Consider the following 26,829-nt stretch of genomic DNA (forward strand, 5'->3'; position numbering starts at 1 on the left):
TAGCAGGCAGGAGGCTAAGAATGTATTTAATCTCTTCTTAGTTTAAATTATTTCTGCATGTGATGGGGTGTTTTAAAATATAAACATATTTGTTTGTTTGGCAGTGATTGTAAGTTGTCTGTTTAATCCATTGCCTTTAATGGAATAGTTCCACACTGCTGTTGCAATTAATGTAAAAAAAAAATGAAAACTACAGAAGAAATCTTTGAATCTTTGAATTTCAAAACAGTTTTTTTCAGGCAGGGCCAGCTCAAGTTTTTACTTTTACTTTGGTTAAACTAAGTCTAACTTTATTTTTTATATTTTCAGATGAAAGAGAAGATGTTCAAAGGAAAACATTCACGAAATGGGTAAATGCTCAGTTTGCAAAGGTAAGCAGTACTTTGATATTTTCACCCTCTATTCTAATTTTGTAACAGTTAATGGTTTTCATTATAGCAATACAATCATGGTATAAATTAATAATCTGTTTATCTGAAAGTTTGGAATGGAAATTGAATTATATAATCACACTAATTAAGTAAAAAATATGTTTAATTTGTCTGACACCTACTCAGCAGTATTAGGTTAGGTTAAGTTAAAGCTAGACACATACACTCACCGGCCACTTTATTAGGAACACTGTAATAGTACCGGGTTGGACCCCCTTTTACCTTCAGAACAGTGTTTATTCTTTGTGGTATAGATTCAACAAGGTGTTGGAAACATTCCTCAGATGTTGGCCCATAATGGCATGATAGCATCACGCAGTTGCTGCAGATTTGACGAATGCACATGCATGATGCGAATTTCACGTTCCACCACATCCCATAGGTGCTCTATTGGATTGAGATCTGGTGACTGTAGAGGCCATTGGAGTACAGTGAACTTATTGTCATGTTCAAGGGACCAGTTTGAGAAAATTTGAACTTTGTGGCATGGTGCATTATCCTGCTGGAATTAGACATCAGAAAATGGGTAAACTATAGTCATAAAGGGATGGATATGGTCAGCAACAATACTCAAGTAGGCCATTGCGTTTAAATGATGCTCGATTAGTAATAAGAGGCCCAAAGTGTACCAAGAAAATATCTTCCACAAAATTACTCGCCAACCATCAGCCTGAGTGTTCATATAGGGCAGGATGGATCCATGCTTTCATGTTGTTTATGCCAAATTCTGACCCTATCATCTGAATGTCGCAGCTGAAATCAAGACTCCTCAAACCAGGCAATGTTTTACCAATCTTTTCTTGTCCAATTTTGGTGAGCCTGTGAAAATTGTAGCCTCAGTTTCCTGTTCTTATCTGACAGGAGTGGTCCCCAGTGCGGTCTTCTGCTGCTGTAGTCCATCTGCTTTAAAGTTTAATGTGTTGTGCATTCAGAGATTGTATTCTGCATACCTTGGTTGTAATGAGTGGTTACTTAAGTTACTTTTGCCATTCTATCATTATATCATTTCAAACCAGTCTGCCCATTTTCCTCTGACCTCTGGCATCAACAAGGCATTTTTGTCCACACAACTGCTGCTCACTGGATATTTCCTCTTTTTTGGACCATTCTCTGTAAAATAGAGTTGGTTGTGCATAAAAATCCCAGTAGATCAGTAGTTTTTGAAATACTCAGACCAGCCTGTCTGGCACCAACAACCATGTCACGTTCACAGTAACTTAAATCCACTTGCTTCCCCATTCTGAGGCTTGGTTTTAAGTTCAGCAAGTTGTCTTCACCAAGTCTAGATGACCAAATGCATTGAGTTGCTTCCATGTGATTAGCTGATTAGCAATTTGTGTTACCAAACAATTCAACAGGTGTACCTAATAAAGTGAGTGTATATTACAATGTGATTATACAATATCCTTTACCAAAAACTCTGTAGTGTAAGGACCTACATAAGCAAATTTGAATGGTTATTCTATTATCTTCATTCAGGTAACCCTCAACTACATAGTTGTGGGAAAAGCTGAAGGATATTGTACAAAAAGATTCTGTGGCCAGAACAAATGTAATTTAGAACATAGCTTCTCAAGCTTAGTCTGAAAGGGCTACTAACAGTGCATATTTTCCTGACCTTTTGACCAATTGCTACATTGATAATTGCTACAGCTGTATTTCTGTTACTGTTTAAATCATACATTGTTCATATTCCTTGAGAATCAGCATTTAGAAACATTCCTTTATGGGATAACAGCTATTTTGAATAGAGTGGAAAAGGGTTACAACTATCATCTGATTGTCTTTGCTGTTTGCCTGACTGTCCCTGACTGCCTATTCTCTAAGATAGGAATACGGTAATATCTCTGCAATGGGAATGCAGACAACAATAAAACCTGGCAGAAATCCTAGCTCTTCCCCTCTTTTATAAAAATATTGCCTTCTGTGTCTGTGTTTCAAGGATTTTGCCTTTTTCCTGTTGTGGTGACCACAAGCAAATCCTCTCCAACAGATACAAAGTCCACAATAGAAAGCTTACAGAGTTGTTAACAATGTTAAAAAAGACAAAACACAAGAAATACCGTATTTATCTGCGCATTACATGCGCCGGCTTATAACATGCACCAAGGGAATTTTAAGGAAAAAAACTTACATTTAAATGCCCATCAATGCAGCCTTGTCGGTGTCATTTGCAGCCTTGCATTGCAGCCTTGCCAGTCATTTGCAGCCTTGTCAATCATTTGCAGCCTTGAATTGCAGCCTTGTCAGTCTTTTGCAGCCTTGTCAGTCATTTTTAGCCTCGCCAGTCATTTGCAGCCTTGCATTGCAGCCTTGTCAGTCATGTGCAGCCTTGTCAGTCATATGCAGCCTTGCCAGTCATGTGCAGCCTTGCATTGCAGCCTTGCCAGTCATTTGCAGCCTGGTCAGTCATTTGCAGCCTTGCATTGCAGCCTTGTCAGTCATTTGCAGCCTTGTCAGTCATTTGCAGCCTTGCATTGCAGCCTTGCCAGTCATTTGCAGCCTTGTCAATCATTTGCAGCCTTGAATTGCAGCCTTGTCAGTCCTTTGCAGCCTTGTCAGTCATTTTCAGCCTCGCCAGTCATTTTCAGCCTTGCATTGCAGCCTTGTCAGTCATATGCAGCCTTGCCAGTCATGTGCAGCCTTGCATTGCAGCCTTGCCAGTCATTTGCAGCCTGGTCAGTCATTTGCAGCCTTGCATTGCAGCTTTGTCAGTCATTTGCAGCCTTGTCAGTCATTTGCAGCCTTGCATTGCAGCCTTGCCAGTCATTTGCAGCCTTGTCAATCATTTGCAGCCTTGAATTGCAGCCTTGTCAGTCTTTTGCAGCCTTGTCAGTTATTTTCAGCCTCCACAGTCATTTGCAGCCTTGCATTGCAGCCTTGTCAGCCATTTGCAGCCTTGCATTGCAGCCTTGCCAGTCATTTGCAGCCTTTTCAGTCATTTGCAGCCTTGAATTGCAGCCTTGTCAGTCATTTGCAGCCTTGTCAGTCATTTTCAGCCTTGCCGGTCATTTGGAGCCTTGCATTGCAGCCTTGTCAGTCATTTGCAGCCTTGAATTGCAGCCTTGTCAGTTATTTTCAGCCTCCACAGTCATTTGCAGCCTTGCATTGCAGCCTTGTCAGCCATTTGCAGCCTTGCATTGCAGCCTTGCCAGTCATTTGCAGCCTTGTCAGTCATTTGCAGCCTTGAATTGCAGCCTTGTCAGTCATTTGCAGCCTCGTCAGTCATTTTCAGCCTTGCCAGTCATTTGGAGCCTTGCATTGCAGCCTTGTCAGTCATTTGCAGCCTTGTCAGTCATTTGCAGCCTTGCATGTGCAGCCTTGTCAGTCATTTGCAGCCTTGCATTCCAGCCTTGCCAGTCATTTGCAGCCTTGTCAGTCATTTGCAGCCTTGAATTGCAGCCTTGTCAGTCATTTGCAGCCTTGTCAGTCATTTGCAGCCTTGTCAGTCATTTTCAGCCTTGCCAGTAATTTGCAGCCTTGCATTGCAGCCTTGTCAGTCATTTGCAGCCTTGCATTGCAGCCTTGTCAGTCATTTGCAGCCTTGTCAGTGTCGTTGCAGGTTTGCCGTTTAAAAATGGCGCTGCCGAGATACAGAGCGGATGTCCTGTGTATCTCGGCAGCGCTCGGTAGCTCCCGGACATTTTTGGCGGCTTTCGGCTATTTTTGGCAGCTTTCTAGGCAGCTTTTGAAATCAGCCGAAAGCTGCCGAGAACGGCCAAAAGCAACCGAAAGCCGCCAAGAGCACCGGAAAAGCTCACAATCAGTGGGGGATCGGCATATAACATGCACCCATGATTGTCTCCTGATTTTAAGGGAAAAAAAGTGCGTGTTATACACTGATAAATACAGTAAGTATTGTCTTCCTACCTTTTTAAAGATTAGTAAATGTGCTAACAATATATCATAACCGCTGCCCCATTTTTTACATTCATTTTCATAGGTTTAGAATGTCAGGGATCAGCAATGGACATATTTGAAGCCTTACAGTTCAATTTCCATAAATTGGACCTATAGCAAAATAACACAGATTTCACATTGAAATAAGCACAACAGTAAAAAAAGCCAGCAGATATGCTAGATATATTTAATGATATAAATTTCCTGTAAATGGGGTATTTATTTCTTCTTATATATCAGTGGACATTTTGAGATAGATGCACAGTATCTTGCATTTTAAACAGTTTTATCTTTTTTTTTCTAAGCTGTAGAAAATATCATTAAATTGACTATTTTGATAACTTGTTTTTGTTTGCCTGTGGATAAAAACGGGCATTTAGGCTAAACTTTGAATAGGTTCGCATGACTAAACAAATATGTAATTTTCTCTCACTGATGCATCTTCAACAAATTGGTTTTGATGAGGGCTGTGGATTTTAAAGATATGGGAGACATTTCTCAATTTGCAGAGATCATACTAGAGTACCGTGTGAGTATGTGGTAGTAAACAGGGGATTTATTGACACTAGTGCACTTTTTTTTACTGAAATATTGATTTATTAAGGACATGTGTTTTTCATTGAAGGCTGTGAAATATCAGCCATAGCAATCTGAACATATTAAAAGGAATTCACTAGGTGAACCTTATGGTGTGAAAATACACACACAAGAAGGCACAAACACCTAGTACATTACCACCATAACCATTTATTAAAAATGCAACAAAATCATACTTACAAACGCATATAAAATCAGGCTTAGCAAAAACACAGCTCCACCAAGTGGAGATTTACAAATTTTGGGGGGCAGGCCCCCTATCTAAGAGCTAACCCTACCGAGCAGTGAGCCCTCACTGCTAAATGGATGTGATGGTAATGCACTAGGCATTTGTGCCCTTTTGTGTGTGTTTTTACAGTGTATTCAAGATCTCTTGGTCTGAGGAGGGCTGCATCGAGGAAATCATTATGCACCATAGTCATTGTGTGAAGTTCCTTGGACTGAGTGCTGAATGTTTTTAAATTCCTTGAACTTTATGGTGTGTTAAGTATCTGTATTGATGCAATGGGGTAGATTTACAAAAGGCAAACAATTTATTCTTTTCCAAGGGAATTTTCCCTTAGCCTAATCAATGAGGTAATGCGCTGCTGGCTTCCATCATCCAATAATGTGCAAGCAAAATTAATTAATTTAATTTTGCTTGTACATGGTTGGGTATTCTTTGCTAAGTGAATTTTACCCCATTCAGTAAACTAAGGGAAATTCCCTTGTAAAAAAGCAAACTCTATGCCTTTAATATAGGTTATAAACAACATAAAGTTTACCGAGTGCATTCCTTTTAGGATGTTCAGATTGCTATGGCTGTGTGTAAAATCCCTTCAAAAGGGAACAGCCTATCTGCCTTATGTAAATAAAATCCCATGTAACAGGTAGGCTTTGTCAATAAAAACTTGGAAACCATGGTTGGATGATTTGTAACTTGTGTTTTGTAAGATCAGTAATTTATTAGCAATGATGTAAGTCATTACTGAATCCTGAAGATTGCAGAGAATATGACTACTATAAAAAACAGAAGCTTAAAAAGAGACCACCAAAATATACACCATGCTTATTCAAAGAAAAGTATAAGCATATCTTTTTAAACACAACCCCAAAGCAGCTATCTGCACTTTCACAGTGCTACCCTAATGATCATTTAACTTTTACAGCAATTTAACAGATGTCAGTTGTTACAAGGAACAATGATGCAATCCTCTTTGATATGACACGAGGGGGGCAGCCAATGCTAGGAGCACTGCATATTAGGAGGAGTTCAAATGCTCCCCAAACCCAAAGGCACTGGGTATTTTTGCCAGCTGCAATAGAAGGATCAAAAGGGGATGGTTGCGACCGTGAGTGTAACTGAGTGAAGGGGGTTAGATTTAATGCAATCCTGACAATTTGCTATAAATAAGTGAAGAGACAGTTCATTTAGGCTGCAACCTTTTAATAAATACTTGGGCAAGTGTTATCCGAGAGGAAAAACAATTGGTTTAATTTGGTGGAAAAGTCAGAGAAAAGCATGCCAATTATTTCTAGCAACTGTCTAAGAAAGTTTACATATACAATAGATATATATATATATAGATATAGCTATATATATATATATATATATATATATATATATATATATATATATATATATATATATATATATATATATATATATATATATATATATATATATATATATATATATATATATATATATATATATATATATATATATATATATATATATATATATATATATTACTCATTTGTGTAATTTGAGAAAATATCACATATATACAGTACTTGACGAATTGTGATTCAAGTACTAAATAACCAATCCTCATCCATAGATTAACTAATATAGTAAAAAGCCCTGACTTTTTGTTAGGTAATTATATGTACTTCCAGGTCTGTGTCATTCATAATAATAATTTTATAATGTATGTTTAATGTGGAGAGGGAGTTCTTTACTAGCGATACTATAATTTGATATAATTTACAAGTACTGTAATAAAAAAATAATAACATGGTGCTATTGTGGTACTTTTCTATAATTTGTATTTACTCAAGCTATAATCTTAAGAATGTAATGAATTGATCATCACTACATTTCAAGTTTATAACTGAGTATGAAAGATGTCCAACTGATATTTTATTACTGTTTGATTATGTCAAGTAACTTGAATGTAAAGAGTTAGCTGGAACAGAACCAATGTGCTTATACTGAACAGTAGCAAAGAGTAATTAGGATTCATTAGTGGGGAAAAAATGATTTTCATTTGGCCAAAAGCAAGAATCATTTCAATTTGCCACATAAAAACCACAGAAAGCTCATCTTCGAATATTCTTAATTGCCTTATTTTTCATGTGAATTACAATATAAAGTGGTGGATTTGCCAAACGTATCCAATGTAATTTAGTTGCTAAAATTCATTATTAATAGCCCTAAAACATTTAAATATAGCATTTGGTTTTAAATATTGATAAGAAAATTGGGTTAGATGCAATTGTTCATTAATAGACATATAAAACAAATATGTAAAAATAAATATTTAATATATATTGTCTTTGCATTTTTTTAATTATTTGCACAGATAGTGCAAGTCACATACAACAATGTCATCAGTATATTTGGAAAAAAATACATGATTACATGGCCACACACAATAAAGGTACATTCCAATTAAGTCACCAAACACAAGAAAAGGGGGTATCTACTATGAATAAGTCTATTCTCGAAAAGGCAAGGAGAGGTTTGGAAAAGAAGGTAAAGGTACACTCTGGGGGTCATTCACTATAGCGCTGCATGCTAATTAGCGGCAATTACCACAAATTAGCACTAATTAGGACATTATCGCTAAAATGGTATTCACTATAGCACTGGTGCAAAAAATACTCTGAAAAACAAATTTACTATAGCTCCCTGAAAACAAATAGCACCCAAACCATGACTCTTGTTAGGACCATGACTTTCGGCCATTGATTCTAATGGTACAATTGTATCTTCCCCAAATAAATACTTTTCATGTTGAGATGAAATGTATCTTTCTCTCAAAGAATTATTTTTTGCAACACTGTTGTTTTTTTTCAATTATTTTGTTTTTAGGAACGCTAGAATGTGGAATGTGTTGATGTTTTGGTAAAATATATTTTTCTCTGTCACTTTCACTCGTTACTGTCTATCTCAGAATATCTTTACTCAAACTCACACAGGTGTCTTCACAAACCACAAACAATACCCTTGCTGATGCAAATTTAAAATGAGTCTCAATTTTGTTTTTTATTATTTCAAAATAATCATAATTTGAGCCCAAAAAATGTGATATGTGTACCAACATCAGAAATAAAAATGGCATTCCCAAAATTCAGAGGGTAACATCACTATTCTACACACACCAATAACCACCAAATATTACAGAATAAATCAAGAAGAGTAATTCCTGGCTAATGTAATTCCACCACCTAAGTAATGCAGTATTTATGTGCATTTAGGAGGGTCCACATGTGGCAGCTCAGTGGCTTAGAGGTTAGAGGTTAGCATTTGCTTCTACCAGCATTGAGTTTCTGGGTTCACATGCCACTTCATGTAGAGAAGGTCAGTTCTTCCTATGTTGTTAAACATAACTCCTGACTCAGGGACTTGTCTAAATGTAGTATCTATGTATAGGAGGGTTCCACCACCATTGCAAATTGTGTCATATGTTTTCCATGGGCAAGGACTATATACAGCCTTAACATTTCCCCACCACCACTAATTGAAGCCTCTTAGAAAGCCAAAACCCACAAAATGTCAGCTGTTTATCTCTCAGCATGCTGACAGTATTAAAAACATATGACATATGCCAGAAACAGGTCGTTCACTGGCTCTCTGGCCTTCCACAGTACATCTGCATAGATTATCTTCTTGCAACCCTGGGAAATATGACAGTTTGACACCACAGAGATGCAGGCTAAAAACATGGAGCAACAAGGTGGCTCACAGCCTTACAGCACTGAGTTTCAGGGTTTGATTCCCAATCCTGCTGGCTGGCTACAGGTTTATATGTTGTGGTATTAAACTTATTTTTTCACCAGTGATTACATTTTTGATGGGTTTCACATAATGGGACCCCAATACATCACATTACACATCAAGCAAGTGAGGGTTTGCACCAAATCTAGAATTGGGGTGCTTTGGCCCAGATATGGATGAATACATCTGGTTGTGATGCTGCACACATATTTTAATGCGGAATACTTATGATGAATGAGGCATTTTTTCATTTGTAAAGCATGTGTATTCCTAATGAACAGGTGTGACCAGATGAGTCCACCTCAAAAGACACAATCAATTACACTGGTGGGTGTGTCCTTTACTGGGTGGGGGGAGGTGAGCAAGCTTGTTAGGTTATTTAACAATTTAAGTACACCTTAGAGAATAAAATGACGGTTGTTTCAATACTTTGTCATACCATATTTGCGTAGCAGTCTTACAAGCACACATTTTGGAAAAAATACAGTTTTTTTAGTTAAAAAATAAGACAACAGTAAAGTTAGCCCATTTTTTTTATACTGTGAAAGATAACGTTATGTAAAGTGATACACAACATGTCACACTTCAAAATTACGCCCACTCAGGGAATGGCAACAAACTTTTACCCTGAAAAATTTCCATAGGCGATGTTTAAAAAATTCTACTACTAAAAAAGTCTGTTTAGACTTAGAGAAGGGCTATAATTATTGCTCTCGCTCTACTGATTGCAGCGATACGTCACATGTGTGGTTTGCAGGCGCTGCTCACGTATGCGTTTGCTTCTGCATACTTCAGCTAGCTGCTGCCATAGTATTCCTCTTCAAACTAGCCTCATAAAACAATGGCGGGTGGTCCATAAGTGGTTAAAGACCTACATTTGTGGTGGCTGTTTGGCCTAAGAACAGGCCTGAATTTTTCTTTGCAGGAGCCTAAGAACAGGCCTGAATATTTCTTATAAAAATGGCTTCTCAGCCTCCTGACTCAGGGGCGGGTGTCATGTACACCTAGGCTTGGATTGGGGGTGTTCTAGGGGCCCCTCTTCTAGAGGGACCCTTGGATAAATGAAAGGCCAAATCAAGGTGGAACCAATAAAGGACATTGCCATGTTGTGGGGTTCAATGCGTTTGTGAAATTCTATGAGAATACAGGTAAAGCCTGAATACTGTGGGGATGTGGGTTTGAAGAGGATCACTGTGGATGTTACAGAAGTTGCTGAGTTTACAGGTCAGTGATATATTCGCTCTCCAGGATTTTGTGGTGATTGGTCAATAAAATGTTTATTTTCATTCTGAGGATACCTGTCAAGTTGCATATGAGAATTCGGGTGAAGATGGATCTGGGAGTCAATATGTTAACTATGAAGATGGATATCGGTTTATTGTTTGATCCTGGATTGTAGATCATGATTGTACATTGTTATGTGAAAGATATATTTGCATGATTATTAAAATGTCCTGTGTATTATTGTTAATTTGTTTGGTGGTCATATGATGTAGAGGAGGCATTCACTAAGTACTGACAGTATATGTGTGCTGTTGTTTGTTTACTTAAAAAAAAGTGTATATTGAGTTACAAATAGATGTGGGTTTTGGGGGGTTTGCATAATTCCTAACATTGCACACTCCACCAAGGCTGTTTGATGATTGCTTCTAAATCTCACATGTTAGACTTACAACTGCTATATAATGTTTGAGATAAAAAGGAATGTTCCTGCTAATTAATTCCTGCTGTGTGTGTGTCAGCATAGATCGTGCTCTGCCTTTTGTATTTTGTCTTTTTTTTGCTTATGTAACTTTTGCCATGTAAATTTTTGGGCTTGGGGCGAGGACTTCTAAACACAAATAAGGTTAATCATGCTTGTTATTAGCTTGATTTGTATCCCTGCTATTCTAATGTGATTTGTTTAACCGTTTAAGGACCGAGCCTCTTTTTGAGACTTGTTGTTTACAAGGTAAAAACTGTTTTTTTTTGCTAGAAAATTACTTAGAACCCCCAAACATTATAAATTTGTTTTCTGACACATTAGAGAATAAAATGACTTTTTACTCTAGGGTGTGCTTTCTGTCACATCGTAATTGCACAGATCTCTTATGCCGCGTACACACGGGCGGATTGTCTGGCCAACTAAGTCCGTCAGACAATCTGACAGACAGTCCGTCCTACTTTTGAATGAACGGACTTGACCACACACGACGAACAGACAGTCCGCTGAAAGCTTGCGTGATGACGTGTACGGCACGTACGACGGAACTAGAAATTCGACGTCCAATACACTGCAATGCAACCTTCGGCCGTGTAAATCCTTTCTGAGCATGCGCCATACTTAGTCCGTCGAACTAGCCTACTCACGAGCGGACTGTCCGCTGAAATCAAGTTTGGACGGACAATATTACGGAAATTCCGAAAGACTTAGTCTGCCAGACTGTCCGCTGAAAAAGTCCGCTGAAGCCCACACACGAGCGGATTGTCCGCTGAAACACGTTTCAGCAGACTAAGTTGGACGGACAATCCTCTCGTGTGTACGCGGCCTTACAAGTGCACTTTTTTAGGAAAAAATACACTTTTTTGAATTAAAAAGTAAGACAACAGTAAAGTTAGCCTAATTTTTTTTAGATTTTGAAAGATAATGTTACGCTGAGTAAATTTATACCCAACATGTCACACTTCAAAAATGTGCATGGCGACACACTTTTACCCTTAAAAATATCCATAGGCGACATTTGAAAAATTCTACAGGTTACATGTTTTAAGTTATGGAGGAGGTCTAGGGCTACAATTATTGCTCTCACTCTACCGATCATGGCAATATCTCACATGCGTGGTTTGAACACTGTTTTCATATGCGGGCGCTACTCACGTATGTGTTCGTTTCTGCACACAAGCTTATTTATTTTACCTTTTCTTTTTTTTACACTGTTTTTTTTTTATTGTGTCACATTTATTCCTATTACAAGGAATGTAAACATCCCTTGTAATAGAATAAAAGCATTACAGGGCCTCTTAAATATGAGATCTGGGGTCATAAGACCTCAGATCTCATATTTATACAAAAATGCAATAAAAAAAATTGCCATTTAATTTTTTTTAAATGGCCCTTTAAGAGCTATGGGCGGAAGTGATGTTTTGACGTCGCTTCCGCTCTGCAATGTTATGGAGATGGGTGGGCCATCCTCCCCTCATTCGTCTCCATACCCAGCAAGGGTGAAGGTCCGGTCACCTCCGCTGCTGCCAGCTGCCCTCTCCTGCCACCGCTAAAAGTGACCTTGGGGCAAATCCACTACATAGACCACTCTTATCAAAAAAGCAGACCGCGGGCCGATGAAGAGGATACTGGGCTTATGGCAGCTAGCTGCTGCCATAACAACGATATTCCACTTCAAAGTAAGGACGTATATCTGCGTGTGTTGGTCCAGAAGTGATTAATGTATCAAATTTTTAGTGCCCTACCCTTGTAGATTGTAAGCTCTTTTGAGTGCCCTTCTAACTATTGTCAAATGCTGGAGCATCATTTCCATGCTTTTTTTGTTTGGCCCAAGTACATTAATGTAACAAATGTTTATACTAATTTTGAAATAAAAAGTTGATAGATTTTTGCTTTGTTTGACTTTTGCAGACTCAAAATACATATTTTATAAGTGCAAACAATTCATACCCCTTCAAATCAGTATTACATCTAGTTGCATACAAAAGTAATGGGTTGTTCAAGTCCTTTAGTAAGAAGTGTAATGGGGGAGGGGATAGAAAAGCTCCAACAAAAACAAACAAAACACTGCTCCAAAGCTGAAATTCAGGGCTCTACTAATTATTTTGTGGACTAGTTAATCCATGAAATATGTTGCTGTTCCCAATGACAGGGAGCAGGCGATCAGTGTCCAGTCATTAGGCAGAACCGGGAGATCTCCCCATTCTTCAGCTCTGTGACACGATTGCGGGTATCCCTACGGCGATCGAGTGCGCAGGTCCCACAGGCACGGCCATGCAGCTTGCGGCAGGTGTGTATGCATGGCGGAAAATTCAAAGTATTGTACGGGTACGTTACTTTACCCAGCCGTGCCATTCTGCCGATGTATATTTGCTGACAGCAGTCGGCAGGTGGTTAAGGGGAACCCCAGGCCAAAATTTTTAAAAATGACAGGGACATCCCCAAAATCCATACCAGACCATTGTCCAAGAATGCAGCCTGGAGGTCAGGAAAGGGGGGGACGAGTGAACGCCCCCTCTTCTGAACCATACCAGGCCACATGCCCTCAACATGGGGAGGGTGCTTTGGAGTCACCCCCAAAGCACCTTGTCCCCATGTTGATGGGGACAAGAGCCTCTTCCCAACAACCCTAGGCTGTGGTTGTGGGGGTTTGCAGGCAGGGGGCTTATCAGAATATGGAGATAGGAGGTGGATCGGAGGAAGATGGAGAAGACCAGGGGAAGAAGTGGGGAAGGAGAAGCTGCAGGGAGGAAGCATGGAAGGAGAAGACATTTTTCATAAATGAAATGGTCAAAAACTGGCTATTGTCTTTTTCACATTACACTACTTTTTTGGTGAATGGGTAGGGGTACGATGTCCTCACACTCATCTCCGAAGGGCCTGCTATGGAATGGGGGAGGACCCCACGCCATTTTTTTCCTTGATTTTATTTGATTATATTACCGAGAGCCAGCAATACATTACAGACACAAGCAATTTTGAATGACATTTTTTCTGCCAGATGTGCTACTTTACAGTCAGACTAAGGGGAGCCCTCAGGCAGGATATTTAAAGGAATTTTACATTTTTATTGTTTCACTTTAAGCATTATTAAAATCACTGCTCCTAAAAAAACTTTTTTTTTACTTTTATTGATGTTGCCCATTGCAGTTCTCAGACCCCCATACCCCTTTTATGGCCAATTGTTTGCATATAAGCCTTCAAAATGGGCACTTTTAATTTTTCCAGTTCGGTTCCCACATATTTCAATGGGGTTCACAACTAGCACTTATAGATCTGCGGAATCGTTGATTAGCACCGATTCCGAATTAACAAAGGCATTTTTGCCACTAATAGCGCGCTTCAGGAATCATGCTTTTGCCCACTTGAACTTTTAATTGGCTTAATTGGGAGCTATTTATATGCACCGCGTGATAACATATTCGTGCTATACTAAATGACCCCCTTAGTGTACTATTCCGAACTGTGTTAAAGTCCCTGCACATAAGTAGGTTGCCTTTCCTTGTTTCTGCACTTTCTTCTATATCTTGTGCAGAAAGGAAAGTTGTTTCATATTGGGCACTTGAATGTTCACAATTGTGGAAGGGCAAACCCCTTCCAGGCGAGCATACGCAGATGTACATACTCGGCTTTCGGGGGTTATACCGGGATGATGCCTGCAGCTGCAGGCATCATCCCTATACTGTTGTTTAGAGCGGACAATCGGCTTTCCAGGGGTAACAACCAATGTGGCTAAAAGCCAATCAGCTGTTATCCCGGAGGAGCGGAAGGGGATGTCCCCCCTCCCACCACCTCCTGCCGCTCTTTCCGGGCCTCCCGTCCCACCGGCAAGCCCGATCGACAATCCACCAATTCTGGCGACTAGGGACAGACTAGACCGAAGCTGGAAATGGTTCTGTTCCAGCCTCCTGATTGTAAACATGGAAGCAACGTCACAACGTCACTTCCTGTTTACTGGGCTGCCAATGGCGCCGGTTTTAAAAAATATGCAGTATTCAGAATTGCCAAAAATGGTGATCTGAATACTTTGAAGTGCAAAGGAGGGATTGGAGGTCTTTAAGACCCCAAATCCCTCCATAAAGAGTTCCTGTCACCACCTATTACTGTCACAAGGGATGTTTGCATTCCTTGTGACAGCAATAAAAGTGATCAAAATTGTTTTTTTTTTTTAAGCACAACTTAATATTATAAGCAAAAAAATCACTGCAAGCTCATACAGCAAAGAAGTCATGCCTGCATATGTAAACAGTGTTCAAATCACACATGTGAGGTATCGCTGCGATCAACAGAGCGAGAACAATAATTCTAACACTAGACCTCCGCTGTAACTCTAACCTGCTAACCATAAAAAGCGTGGCATGTTTGGTATCTATTTACTCAGCTTGACATCATCTTTCACATTATAAAAAAAATTTGGGCTAACTTTACTGTTTAATTTTTTTTTAAATTCATGAAAGTGAACTGTGTCTCTGGGCCATTTATCTGGCAGGTGTGAAGGTTTAGGCAGCCTCTGAATGTGATCAATGATCAACTTTAAGTGAGGCATGTCAAGCATTAAATCATACAGTAGTTTAGTGAAATATTCTCTCAGGTTAACATATTTTATGTTTTCTGAGAATCCACACACTTTCATATTATTGTGCCTGGATATTATTTCATATTATTGTGGCTGGAGACGTCTTAGGGTCTGCTAACTTAGCTCTGATCCAATCCACATCATCCTCCCTTGTGTTGTTGGCATCAACTAATTCATTAAATGTGGTGGCAAATTCACCCATTTTAGATTCAAAATGGTGAACTCTCTTGCACTTCCACTTCAAATTGTTGGACCAGAGATATAAGATCAGAGTGGCTGGAGCGTCTTAGTGATATCAACATTTCTTTAAAAATAGTGTATATTACTGGCTGGCTAAGTGTGGGAAAGTCAGTGAAAGAGTTGTGTAAATTCCTGTCACTTTTAAGGCTTAAATGTGGAGTGCCCACTTCTTATATATAAAACTGCTTGCTGACCGGCTGACACCTATATACATCAGCAGAAGGGCACATACAGACATATTAACGTACCTGGACGTTGCCTTTTAAGAAGCGATTTGCGGGTGAACTCCGTGAGTGTGATCGCGGGTCCCGCAGACTGTCCATGGGGATACCTGCAATCATCTGAAGAGGAAGTTGATTGTACACGGAAGGCCACGCTTATGGAATAGGTCACAGTCAAACAGGGATATATGTGAATGCCTGTGCCTCTCCCAGGCTCTATTGATAATGTATTACTAGTTTCAGTTTTTATAAGGTATAACAATGTAGAAAATACATATATAAAAAATACATATATAAAAATTGGACCTATTTATATTAATCACTATGAGGTTGCTGCCTCCCTAAGAACACAATCTGCAAACCAGGTTATGTTTAAAAATTGAATAGTAATGATGGGCTAATGGCGCTACCTCAAACCTTATATTACCTTTTATCTTCCCTATAGGCTCTGTGCAACCCAATATGTGTTTGCTATAATGTCCCAATTTTTTGTGTTTATGTCCAACTAATTTTTTGTTAACCCAAATTCAACCACGTGCCACTACAAACTAGTTATGTTGATTACCCTACGTTGAATAACCTCGAAAAAGGTGGACACGTTCAGTTATTCACTAACGTGATCAATCAATCAATCAGAATCCCAAAGGGATAATTAATAAATAAATTAAACCCTAAAGCACCCAAAACCACATATGAAAACCAAGAATCCCAAACAATATTCAAAATATTTTTGTGATACTAATTTTTGTGATAATAAAAATATTAGTATACTAAACAAAAACAAACGCACTCCGTGTACAAAGCCCCTTATAGGGGAAAATATAACACCTATAATCGCACTGCGTTTGCGTAGTTCCTGTGCTAATGATTACTTCCACTGTGCACAATTTATATTTCCACTAAAATACCCCAGTGAATGAAAAAATATTGCAATAAAGAAACAAAGGCAACCAAAACCATGAAAAATACAAAAAAAAATGAGGTGAAAAATAAAACAAATGTGCGGGGTAATTTTCTAACCCCCTTACGAATGTAAAAAATACAAAAACCTGGAAGAAAATGTGAATAAGATCAAAATATCAATAGATATATATATATAAAGTCCACAAAAAAGTCTCTTATCAGGTATTTTCAACCATGCGATTATTCTTTTTCAAATAACAGGAAGGTGACTTTTGTGATTAGGCCTGCTTATTGGTGACTTCCGTGCTCGTTCCCCCTCAAGGGTCCCCACTCACCGAATCCACGCACCCCCTAGGGGGTATAATGCCTGTAATCTGTGTTCCACTAGGTTGAGGATTCTTCTAATTAGCTCTGTCTTCAGCTGGTCCTCCCCAGGGTTTATTGGAAATGATGAGAGAAGGGGGCTTTGTTATCCACCAATGGGTCCGAATCCACGCACCCCCTAGGGGGTATAATGCCTGTAATCTGTGTTCCACTAGGTTGAGGATTCTTCTAATTAGCTCTGTCTTCAGCTGGTCCTCCCCAGGGTTTATTGGAAATGATGAGAGAAGGGGGCTTTGTTATCCACCAATGGGTCCTCAAGAAAGAAAAAATCTGCTCATGGTGTAGTATTCTCAATAACTGACCACTTGAGAGAAAGGGAAACGGGCTACAAAAAAGGTTCTTCAAAAAGGCTTCTACAAAGTAATAGCTTCTGCAAAAATGTATATGCCTTATTGATATGTATATAGCAGAGGACTAATGCTCACTTAAAATATGCTTTATTACAAAAATGTTATATAATTACAAAAAGGAGAGCTTTTGCATATGCCAAAAAATTATTTTACAGCGCTTTGTGCAAAAAAGGTTTTTTTTACAAAAAAGTCCCCTTAAACCAAAGGTGCGATCTACACCAATTGCACTATGAGCCTGTAGATTTAGTATATATGTACCAATGATGCAGCTCAAAAGAGTATACCAAAAAATGACACAATAAAATAAGATAAAAGTCAGAAAAAATCAAAAAAAACAAAAAAATATTAAAAATAAAGTAAAAAATATATGCTTAAAACCAGCGGTACAATCCTTTTTTTTGTGCAAACCAGCACTATGCACAGTTATATGGAGCCTAAGTCCCCAATTCTCTGTCCTTCTCCCAAAGTTTTAGGGGGTCCTGTTTTTTAGGCACTGCAGGCTACCCATATACTGGATGCAAAGCTACTTATCTTCATCAAGCAGTTATCCTCCTTGCATGGACGGAGGCTTGAAAGAATTTTAGCACCAGCCCGGTTCGCCAATCCACAAGGGTAGTCACCCTGATCGAACGGCGTGCGTTCCAGCTGCGCTCCACCGGGTCAGGCGCACCGGAAGTGACGTGGTGTACGTAATGACGCTGTACGCGTTTCGTCATAGACGTCCTCAGCAGCGATATCACGTACACCCATACCCACGTCTTTAAAGGTACCTGTACCGCCCATTCCCAGCCTCCAGCCAATCGCTGGTCTGGGTGGGTCTACAGGTTTGTTTACATATTGCGTTCCTCATTATATCATGCGAGCTAATCTTTGTGACCATACTCCTAATGCTTATATGCTAAGAAGATGATTTCTACTATCATAAGGGGACATATAAGAGTAATGGTGAATGTATTCTTAATATTCCTTACTTTGTACATAATGCTCTTAAGGAGAAAGAGAACCGGACTTACACAGGAACAAAAAGGGGGAGTTTTTTTAGTAGAATCTTTAGTGTATCCACGTAACTCATTTATATTAATTTTTATTTCTATTTTACTTATGTTAATTTTATTTCAAAGAAAGGGGTTTTTTTTTTTTTTTTTTTAAATATATTTACTTTACAGATAGGTTCTACATTGCCCTCTGGAGTGTTTATGGGCATGGAATCGTCCCTACTTTATTTTGCTACAGAAAAAAGCTCATCCCGGGTATCCCAGTAGTTTAACCCGGTATCATTTTAAATCTAATAGCAAATCAAAGGGGTGCTGGTTTCAATGTTAAATTTGCTATGGTTTCTTGAATTATTTTCCCTATTTATTATCCCATTCTAATAATTTCACGAAGATTCCTATTTATTATTTTATATCCCAGATATCACCTTGTAAAAATAATATTAGTCAGGGAATTTTTGTATTTAATAAAAAACATTTTTAGATTTTTAAATATGAACCTCTTATCAATATTCAGAAAGTTCTTCCTGCTTTAATAACCATATTAACCTCTTCATTCCCAGATAATATCCTATAAACCTCAAGTGGGGGGCTCAGATTACTTGTTCTCATTATAATGGGTTATATTTATTTTCATAACATGATTATTCGCATGTCATTAAGATTTAGGCTCATCCTTAATCCTATTCTATATTTCCAATGTTAAATGGTTAATATTTGCAAATATATATATATACATATATATTATCATCAATGTACATATCTATATTATCATCAATCTGTTTTTTATGTCTGACGCTGGAAATCATCTAAAGCCACCTTTTTTGGTTCAATCCATTACATAGTCAATTAAAGAACTATACCATATAATGAATCAAAAGAACTGAGAGAATATAAACATAAATATAAATATAAACAGCCCTAAATAGGTGTATTCTAAATTTACATGTGCCACATTCTAGCAGGTCCGATCCACCTCCACCTACCACATATAATTTCATATGTGTATATATAGGGGGAACTCTAGAACTGTCTGGCAGACAGTGGGCCCTGGGCAAAAGTATATCCCACCTTACTCTCTATGGATTTGCTATAAAGCAATTAAGATCTATATCGATATTTAACCCTTTGGGGGCCAAGGTGTTCAATCTATATATCCAGCTAGTCTCATTCTGAGATATAAGGGTGGTCATATTGCCCCCTCTCCAGTTTTGTTTTATGCAATCAATACCATAAAAAACCATTTTTGAGGGATCTCTTTGATGGAAAAGATCAAAATGTCTAGATACATTATGATTAGGGAACCCCTTCTTGATGTTATTAACATGTTCCCTAATCCTAATGTATAGTGGTCTAGTGGTTCTGCCCACATATTGTAGATTGCATGGACATTCCAACACGTATGTAACGTGTGTACTGCGACATGTAATGAGTTCTCTAATTTTGTATTCTGTGTGGTCTGTTTTGGATCTAAATGTTTTCCTCCTTCGAGGTTGGGGTTTACTAACCATACAGGGCAAGCATTTGTTACACTTATAAAACCCTTTCAATTCTTCCAGAAAGGTACTATTCTTAGGGCCATCGACTACATTGTGTGCTAACATATTACGTAGTGTCGGCGCTCTCCTATAGATAAACTTTGGTTTCTTTGGGAGGATTGTTGACAAAACTTTGTCTTCTTGGAGGATAGGCCAATATTTTTTTATTATTTTCTCTATTTCATAATACTGTACATTGTATCCGGTAATAAATGCTAGATCAAATTTTTGTTTTTCTTTTATGGTTTTCCTTATCAGGGTATTTCTATCCGTATTCACAACTTCATTTTTTATTTTAACCAACGGTTCATACTTATATCCCTTTTCGATGAATTGTGCGACCAATTTGTCTGCTTGGGAAGAGAAATCCTCAATAGAGTTACAGTTCCTCCTAATTCTTAAAAGCTGTCCTTTTGGGATATTTGCTTTCCATTTTGGATGATGACAGCTTGAAGTGGGGATGTAGCTGTTTCTATCCGTTTCTTTGAAGAAGGTTTTTGTATGAAGGACATCATTCTTCTTAAAGATTTCTAAATCAAGGAATTCTATTTTTTGTTTGTCACATTTCCCACTAAAAGTGAGTCCATACTTGTTGGTATTCAGATTAGATAGAAATCTTTCAAATTCCTCTGGGGTTCCATCCCATAAAATCACCAAGTCATCGATATACCGTCGAAAGAACTTTAGCTGGGGTATCTTCCTTGAGTATATATACTCCTCCTCCCACAGATTCATGAGCAGGTTGGCGACACTTCGTGCATACCGTGCACCCATAGCCACTCCTGTGGTTTGTACATAATAATGGTGTCCATACCAAAAATAATTACAGGCCATGGCCATCTTAAGGCCCTCTAAGATGTATTGCACTTGTTCTTGTTTCATGTTAGTGTGTTCATGTAGTGCTCTTTCTACCCCTATTAGACCGTCCTCCTGCACAATGCTTGTATATAGCGAATTTACATCTATGGTTGCTAATAGATATTGATCTGTGCCTTGGATGTTATTCAGAAGCTCTATAAGTTGGGCACTATCCCTAAGGTAGGACTTGCCCTTCAATACCAACGGCTTCAAAAAGATATCTAGATATTCCCCCAATCTTGAGAAAACGGAATTTATACCACTGATGATTGGTCTTCCAGGTGGTTTATCTAATCTCTTATGTATTTTTGGATTGTAATACATAACAGGTGTTTTCGTTGAATTTGACACCAAATATTCGGCCTCTTTTTCATTAAGGATCCCCATTATCTGCCCTTTTTCACATAGGCTTTCAATTGATCTTCATATCTTAATTTGGGGTTACCCTTCAGTTTTTTGTATGTATTCTCGACTTGTAATAGATTTTTCATTTCCTCTTGATAGTCATTCTTATTCAGAATAACTAGGCCTCCTCCCTTGTCTGCCGGCCTTATCACTACTTCTTTATTATCCCCCAGTTGTTTGATCGTTTTCCATACGTTGTTTGATCTCTTATTTTTACTATCTTTAAGTTTTCTCAAATCCTTTTCTACCATTTTACTGAAAGCTGTCAGACATTGATTTCCTGCTGTGTTTGGGTTGAACACTGATTTATTTTTCAGTTCTGTTTGGGTGTATAATGATACCGTTCTCACTTTGCTTTCCGTATTCATTGCAAAGTGTTTTTTTAAATTTAATTTTCTCATAAATTTTTTGAGGTCTATAAATGTTTCAAATTTATTCAGGTGTTTTTCCGGTGCATATTTTAAACCTAAATCCAAAATTTTCATTTCGTCTTCACTAAATTCTACTTTACTTAAATTATATATCCCTTTTCCTATTAAGTTCTTCTTCTTTTTCTTGTTCTTTCCTCCTCGGCATCCCCTATATTTTCCTCTCTTTCGCCATAACCTTGAATATCTTCCGTTCTCCTCCTGTATTGGTTGTTCCAATTCCCTCTCGGAATCCATTGTCCCCAATAAGTCACCAATAAGCAGGCCTAATCACAAAAGTCACCTTCCTGTTATTTGAAAAAGAATAATCGCATGGTTGAAAATACCTGATAAGAGACTTTTTTGTGGACTTTATATATATATATCTATTGATATTTTGATCTTATTCACATTTTCTTCCAGGTTTTATTTTTCACCTCATTTTTTTTTGTATTTTTCATGGTTTTGGTTGCCTTTGTTTCTTTATTGCAATATTTTTTCATTCACTGGGGTATTTTAGTGGAAATATAAATTGTGCACAGTGGAAGTAATCATTAGCACAGGAACTACGCAAACGCAGTGCGATTATAGGTGTTATATTTTCCCCTATAAGGGGCTTTGTACACGGAGTGCGTTTGTTTTTGTTTAGTATACTAATATTTTTATTATCACAAAAATTAGTATCACAAAAATATTTTGAATATTGTTTGGGATTCTTGGTTTTCATATGTGGTTTTGGGTGCTTTAGGGTTTAATTTATTTATTAATTATCCCTTTGGGATTCTGATTGATTGATTGATCACGTTAGTGAATAACTGAACGTGTCCACCTTTTTCGAGGTTATTCAACGTAGGGTAATCAACATAACTAGTTTGTAGTGGCACGTGGTTGAATTTGGGTTAACAAAAAATTAGTTGGACATAAACACAAAAAATTGGGACATTATAGCAAACACATATTGGGTTGCACAGAGCCTATAGGGAAGATAAAAGGTAATATAAGGTTTGAGGTAGCGCCATTAGCCCATCATTACTATTCAATTTTTAAACATAACCTGGTTTGCAGATTGTGTTCTTAGGGAGGCAGCAACCTCATAGTGATTAATATAAATAGGTCCAATTTTTATATATGTATTTTTTATATATGTATTTTCTACATTGTTATACCTTATAAAAACTGAAACTAGTAATACATTATCAATAGAGCCTGGGGGAGGCACAGGCATTCACATATATCCCTGTTTGACTGTGACCTATTCCATAAGCGCGGCCTTCCGTGTACAATTGACTTATCTATAGGTGGTTCCCAGATTTGGGAACACCCTATATAAGCTGCAGCTATGGATATATTTGGCTACATGAATAACAGGAAAATAGATGTGAAGGGAATTTTCAATCAAGAAGTAGTAACTAGCTCTCAGGACCTACAAAGCTTGATGAAACAACTAAAGCACAGTATGGAAAAACAGCTGAGAGTATGGTGGGATATAGCCACCATGGAAATGTATATTAATGCAAAAATGACCCCCAGAAGTCTCAGGTGGGACATTAACCCTAATGATAGTATTGAAGATCCTGAGTTAATGGAGGACTGGTACCTATTTTTTAACAAAAGTGAAAACGAATTATTACATAAAATAATTAGGAGAAGAGAATTTAAATTGAAAATGGTAGAAAGTACTATAGTAGATATCAAAAATCAGCTTGCACCCTTCACCGAGCATAAAGAATACAAAGATAAGGAACATGAACTACAAGAAGCTATAAAAAAATATGATGCAGACCTCCAAACAAAGAAACAGAAAAAATTTAAGAGAGATGACGCTGACTATAACGAAATGAAAGTATACAAGTGGCAGACATCCATGCAGGAGGATAGGAACGAACAGGAAGATGAGTCAATAGAGGATCTTAATGAAGGCCTTATGGAAACAATGGGAGCAGAGACTGAGTTACCAATAATGCAGAGGAACTATAACACAACACCTAGAAGAAGACCCATACTCAAAACTCCTAACCAGGGGAACTATAGGGTGGAAAATAGGAGTAGTGACTATCAGGAAATGCTTGAACAGGAAACACCTAGATATAAAATCTCTACCCGTAACCAATTTTCCCCTTTAAGAGAATATACATACAACACATACCCGCAGGAGGATGTTCAATATAGGAGAGAATTTAGACATCCACCTAGGAAGCCAATGAGAGGCTATGGGGATTTTCGAGGGAACGGCCCCAGAGACAGACCACCAGGCAGATGGACTGCAAGGGTACCCTACAGAACCCCGAGATGGAGAGGAGGCAATGTAGAGAGAAGACAGTTCAGAGAAGGCCCGTACAGGAGAGAACAACACAGGGAAGATCACAGAGAAGACAGGGGACAATGGATTCCGAGAGGGAATTGGAACAACCAATACAGGAGGAGAACGGAAGATATTCAAGGTTATGGCGAAAGAGAGGAAAATATAGGGGATGCCGAGGAGGAAAGAACAAGAAAAAGAAGAAGAACTTAATAGGAAAAGGGATATATAATTTAAGTAAAGTAGAATTTAGTGAAGACGAAATGAAAATTTTGGATTTAGGTTTAAAATATGCACCGGAAAAACACCTGAATAAATTTGAAACATTTATAGACCTCAAAAAATTTATGAGAAAATTAAATTTAAAAAACACTTTGCAATGAATACGGAAAGCAAAGTGAGAACGGTATCATTATACACCCAAACAGAACTGAAAAATAAATCAGTGTTCAACCCAAACACAGCAGGAAATCAATGTCTGACAGCTTTCAGTAAAATGGTAGAAAAGGATTTGAGAAAACTTAAAGATAGTAAAAATAAGAGATCAAACAACGTATGGAAAACGATCAAACAACTGGGGGATAATAAAGAAGTAGTGATAAGGCCGGCAGACAAGGGAGGAGGCCTAGTTATTCTGAATAAGAATGACTATCAAGAGGAAATGAAAAATCTATTACAAGTCGAGAATACATACAAAAAACTGAAGGGTAACCCCAAATTAAGATATGAAGATCAATTGAAAGCCTATGTGAAAAAAGGGCAGATAATGGGGATCCTTAATGAAAAAGAGGCCGAATATTTGGTGTCAAATTCAACGAAAACACCTGTTATGTATTACAATCCAAAAATACATAAGAGATTAGATAAACCACCTGGAAGACCAATCATCAGTGGTATAAATTCCGTTTTCTCAAGATTGGGGGAATATCTAGATATCTTTTTGAAGCCGTTGGTATTGAAGGGCAAGTCCTACCTTAGGGATAGTGCCCAACTTATAGAGCTTCTGAATAACATCCAAGGCACATATCAATATCTATTAGCAACCATAGATGTAAATTCGCTATATACAAGCATTGTGCAGGAGGACGGTCTAATAGGGGTAGAAAGAGCACTACATGAACACACTAACATGAAACAAGAACAAGTGCAATACATCTTAGAGGGCCTTAAGATGGCCATGGCCTGTAATTATTTTTGGTATGGACACCATTATTATGTACAAACCACAGGAGTGGCTATGGGTGCACGGTATGCACGAAGTGTCGCCAACCTGCTCATGAATCTGTGGGAGGAGGAGTATATATACTCAAGGAAGATACCCCAGCTAAAGTTCTTTCGACGGTATATCGATGACTTGGTGATTTTATGGGATGGAACCCCAGAGGAATTTGAAAGATTTCTATCTAATCTGAATAACAACAAGTATGGACTCACTTTTAGTGGGAAATGTGACAAACAAAAAATAGAATTCCTTGATTTAGAAATCTTTAAGAAGAATGATGTCCTTCATACAAAAACCTTCTTCAAAGAAACGGATAGAAACAGCTACATCCCCACTTCAAGCTGTCATCATCCAAAATGGAAAGCAAATATCCCAAAAGGACAGCTTTTAAGAATTAGGAGGAACTGTAACTCTATTGAGGATTTCTCTTCCCAAGCAGACAAATTGGTCGCACAATTCATCGAAAAGGGATATAAGTATGAACCGTTGGTTAAAATAAAAAATGAAGTTGTGAATACGGATAGAAATACCCTGATAAGGAAAACCATAAAAGAAAAACAAAAATTTGATCTAGCATTTATTACCGGATACAATGTACAGCATTATGAAATAGAGAAAATAATAAAAAAATATTGGCCTATCCTCCAAGAAGACAAAGTTTTGTCAACAATCCTCCCAAAGAAACCAAAGTTTATCTATAGGAGAGCGCCGACACTACGTAATATGTTAGCACACAATGTAGTCGATGGCCCTAAGAATAGTACCTTTCTGGAAGAATTGAAAGGGTTTTATAAGTGTAACAAATGCTTGCCCTGTAGGGTTAGTAAACCCCAACCTCGAAGGAGGAAAACATTTAGATCCAAAACAGACCACACAGAATACAAAATTAGAGAACTCATTACATGTCGCAGTACACACGTTACATACGTGTTGGAATGTCCATGCAATCTACAATATGTGGGCAGAACCACTAGACCACTATACATTAGGATTAGGGAACATGTTAATAACATCAAGAAGGGGTTCCCTAATCATAATGTATCTAGACATTTTGATCTTTTCCATCAAAGAGATCCCTCAAAAATGTTTTTTTATGGTATTGATTGCATAAAACAAAACTGGAGAGGGGGACAATATGACCACCCTTATATCTCAGAATGAGACTAGCTGAATATATAGATTGAACACCTTGGCCCCCAAAGGGTTAAATATCGATATAGATCTTAATTGCTTTATAGCAAATCCATAGAGAGTAAGGTGGGATATACTTTTGCCCAGGGCCCACTGTCTGCCAGACAGTTCTAGAGTTCCCCCTATATATACACATATGAAATTATATGTGGTAGGTGGAGGTGGATCGGACCTGCTAGAATGTGGCACATGTAAATTTAGAATACACCTATTTAGGGCTGTTTATATTTATATTTATGTTTATATTCTCTCAGTTCTTTTGATTCATTATATGGTATAGTTCTTTAATTGACTATGTAATGGATTGAACCAAAAAAGGTGGCTTTAGATGATTTCCAGCGTCAGACATAAAAAACAGATTGATGATAATATAGATATGTACATTGATGATAATATATATGTATATATATATATATTTGCAAATATTAACCATTTAACATTGGAAATATAGAATAGGATTAAGGATGAGCCTAAATCTTAATGACATGCGAATAATCATGTTATGAAAATAAATATAACCCATTATAATGAGAACAAGTAATCTGAGCCCCCCACTTGAGGTTTATAGGATATTATCTGGGAATGAAGAGGTTAATATGGTTATTAAAGCAGGAAGAACTTTCTGAAT

The 26,829-nt window shown here is 37.9% G+C and overlaps 1 protein-coding gene across 5 annotated transcripts in view; it reads left to right on the forward strand.

The window, feature by feature from the left end:
- DMD (dystrophin) overlaps positions 1 to 26,829 on the forward strand; it is a 3,436,004-nt gene that overhangs the window by 505,883 nt on the left and 2,903,292 nt on the right. For all 5 annotated transcript variants that reach the window (XM_077482558.1, XM_077482560.1, XM_077482557.1 and 2 more), the window contains exon 2: positions 310 to 371. In XM_077482558.1, coding sequence (XP_077338684.1) covers positions 310 to 371 — 62 coding nt within the window. The remainder of the gene's footprint in view (positions 1 to 309; positions 372 to 26,829) is intronic.

Source organism: Lithobates pipiens, unplaced genomic scaffold (assembly GCF_037356315.1).
Source record: "Lithobates pipiens isolate NorthernLeopardFrog02 unplaced genomic scaffold, aLitPip1_a1.2 Scaffold_16, whole genome shotgun sequence".
Classification (NCBI taxonomy): Eukaryota; Metazoa; Chordata; class Amphibia; order Anura; family Ranidae; genus Lithobates; species Lithobates pipiens.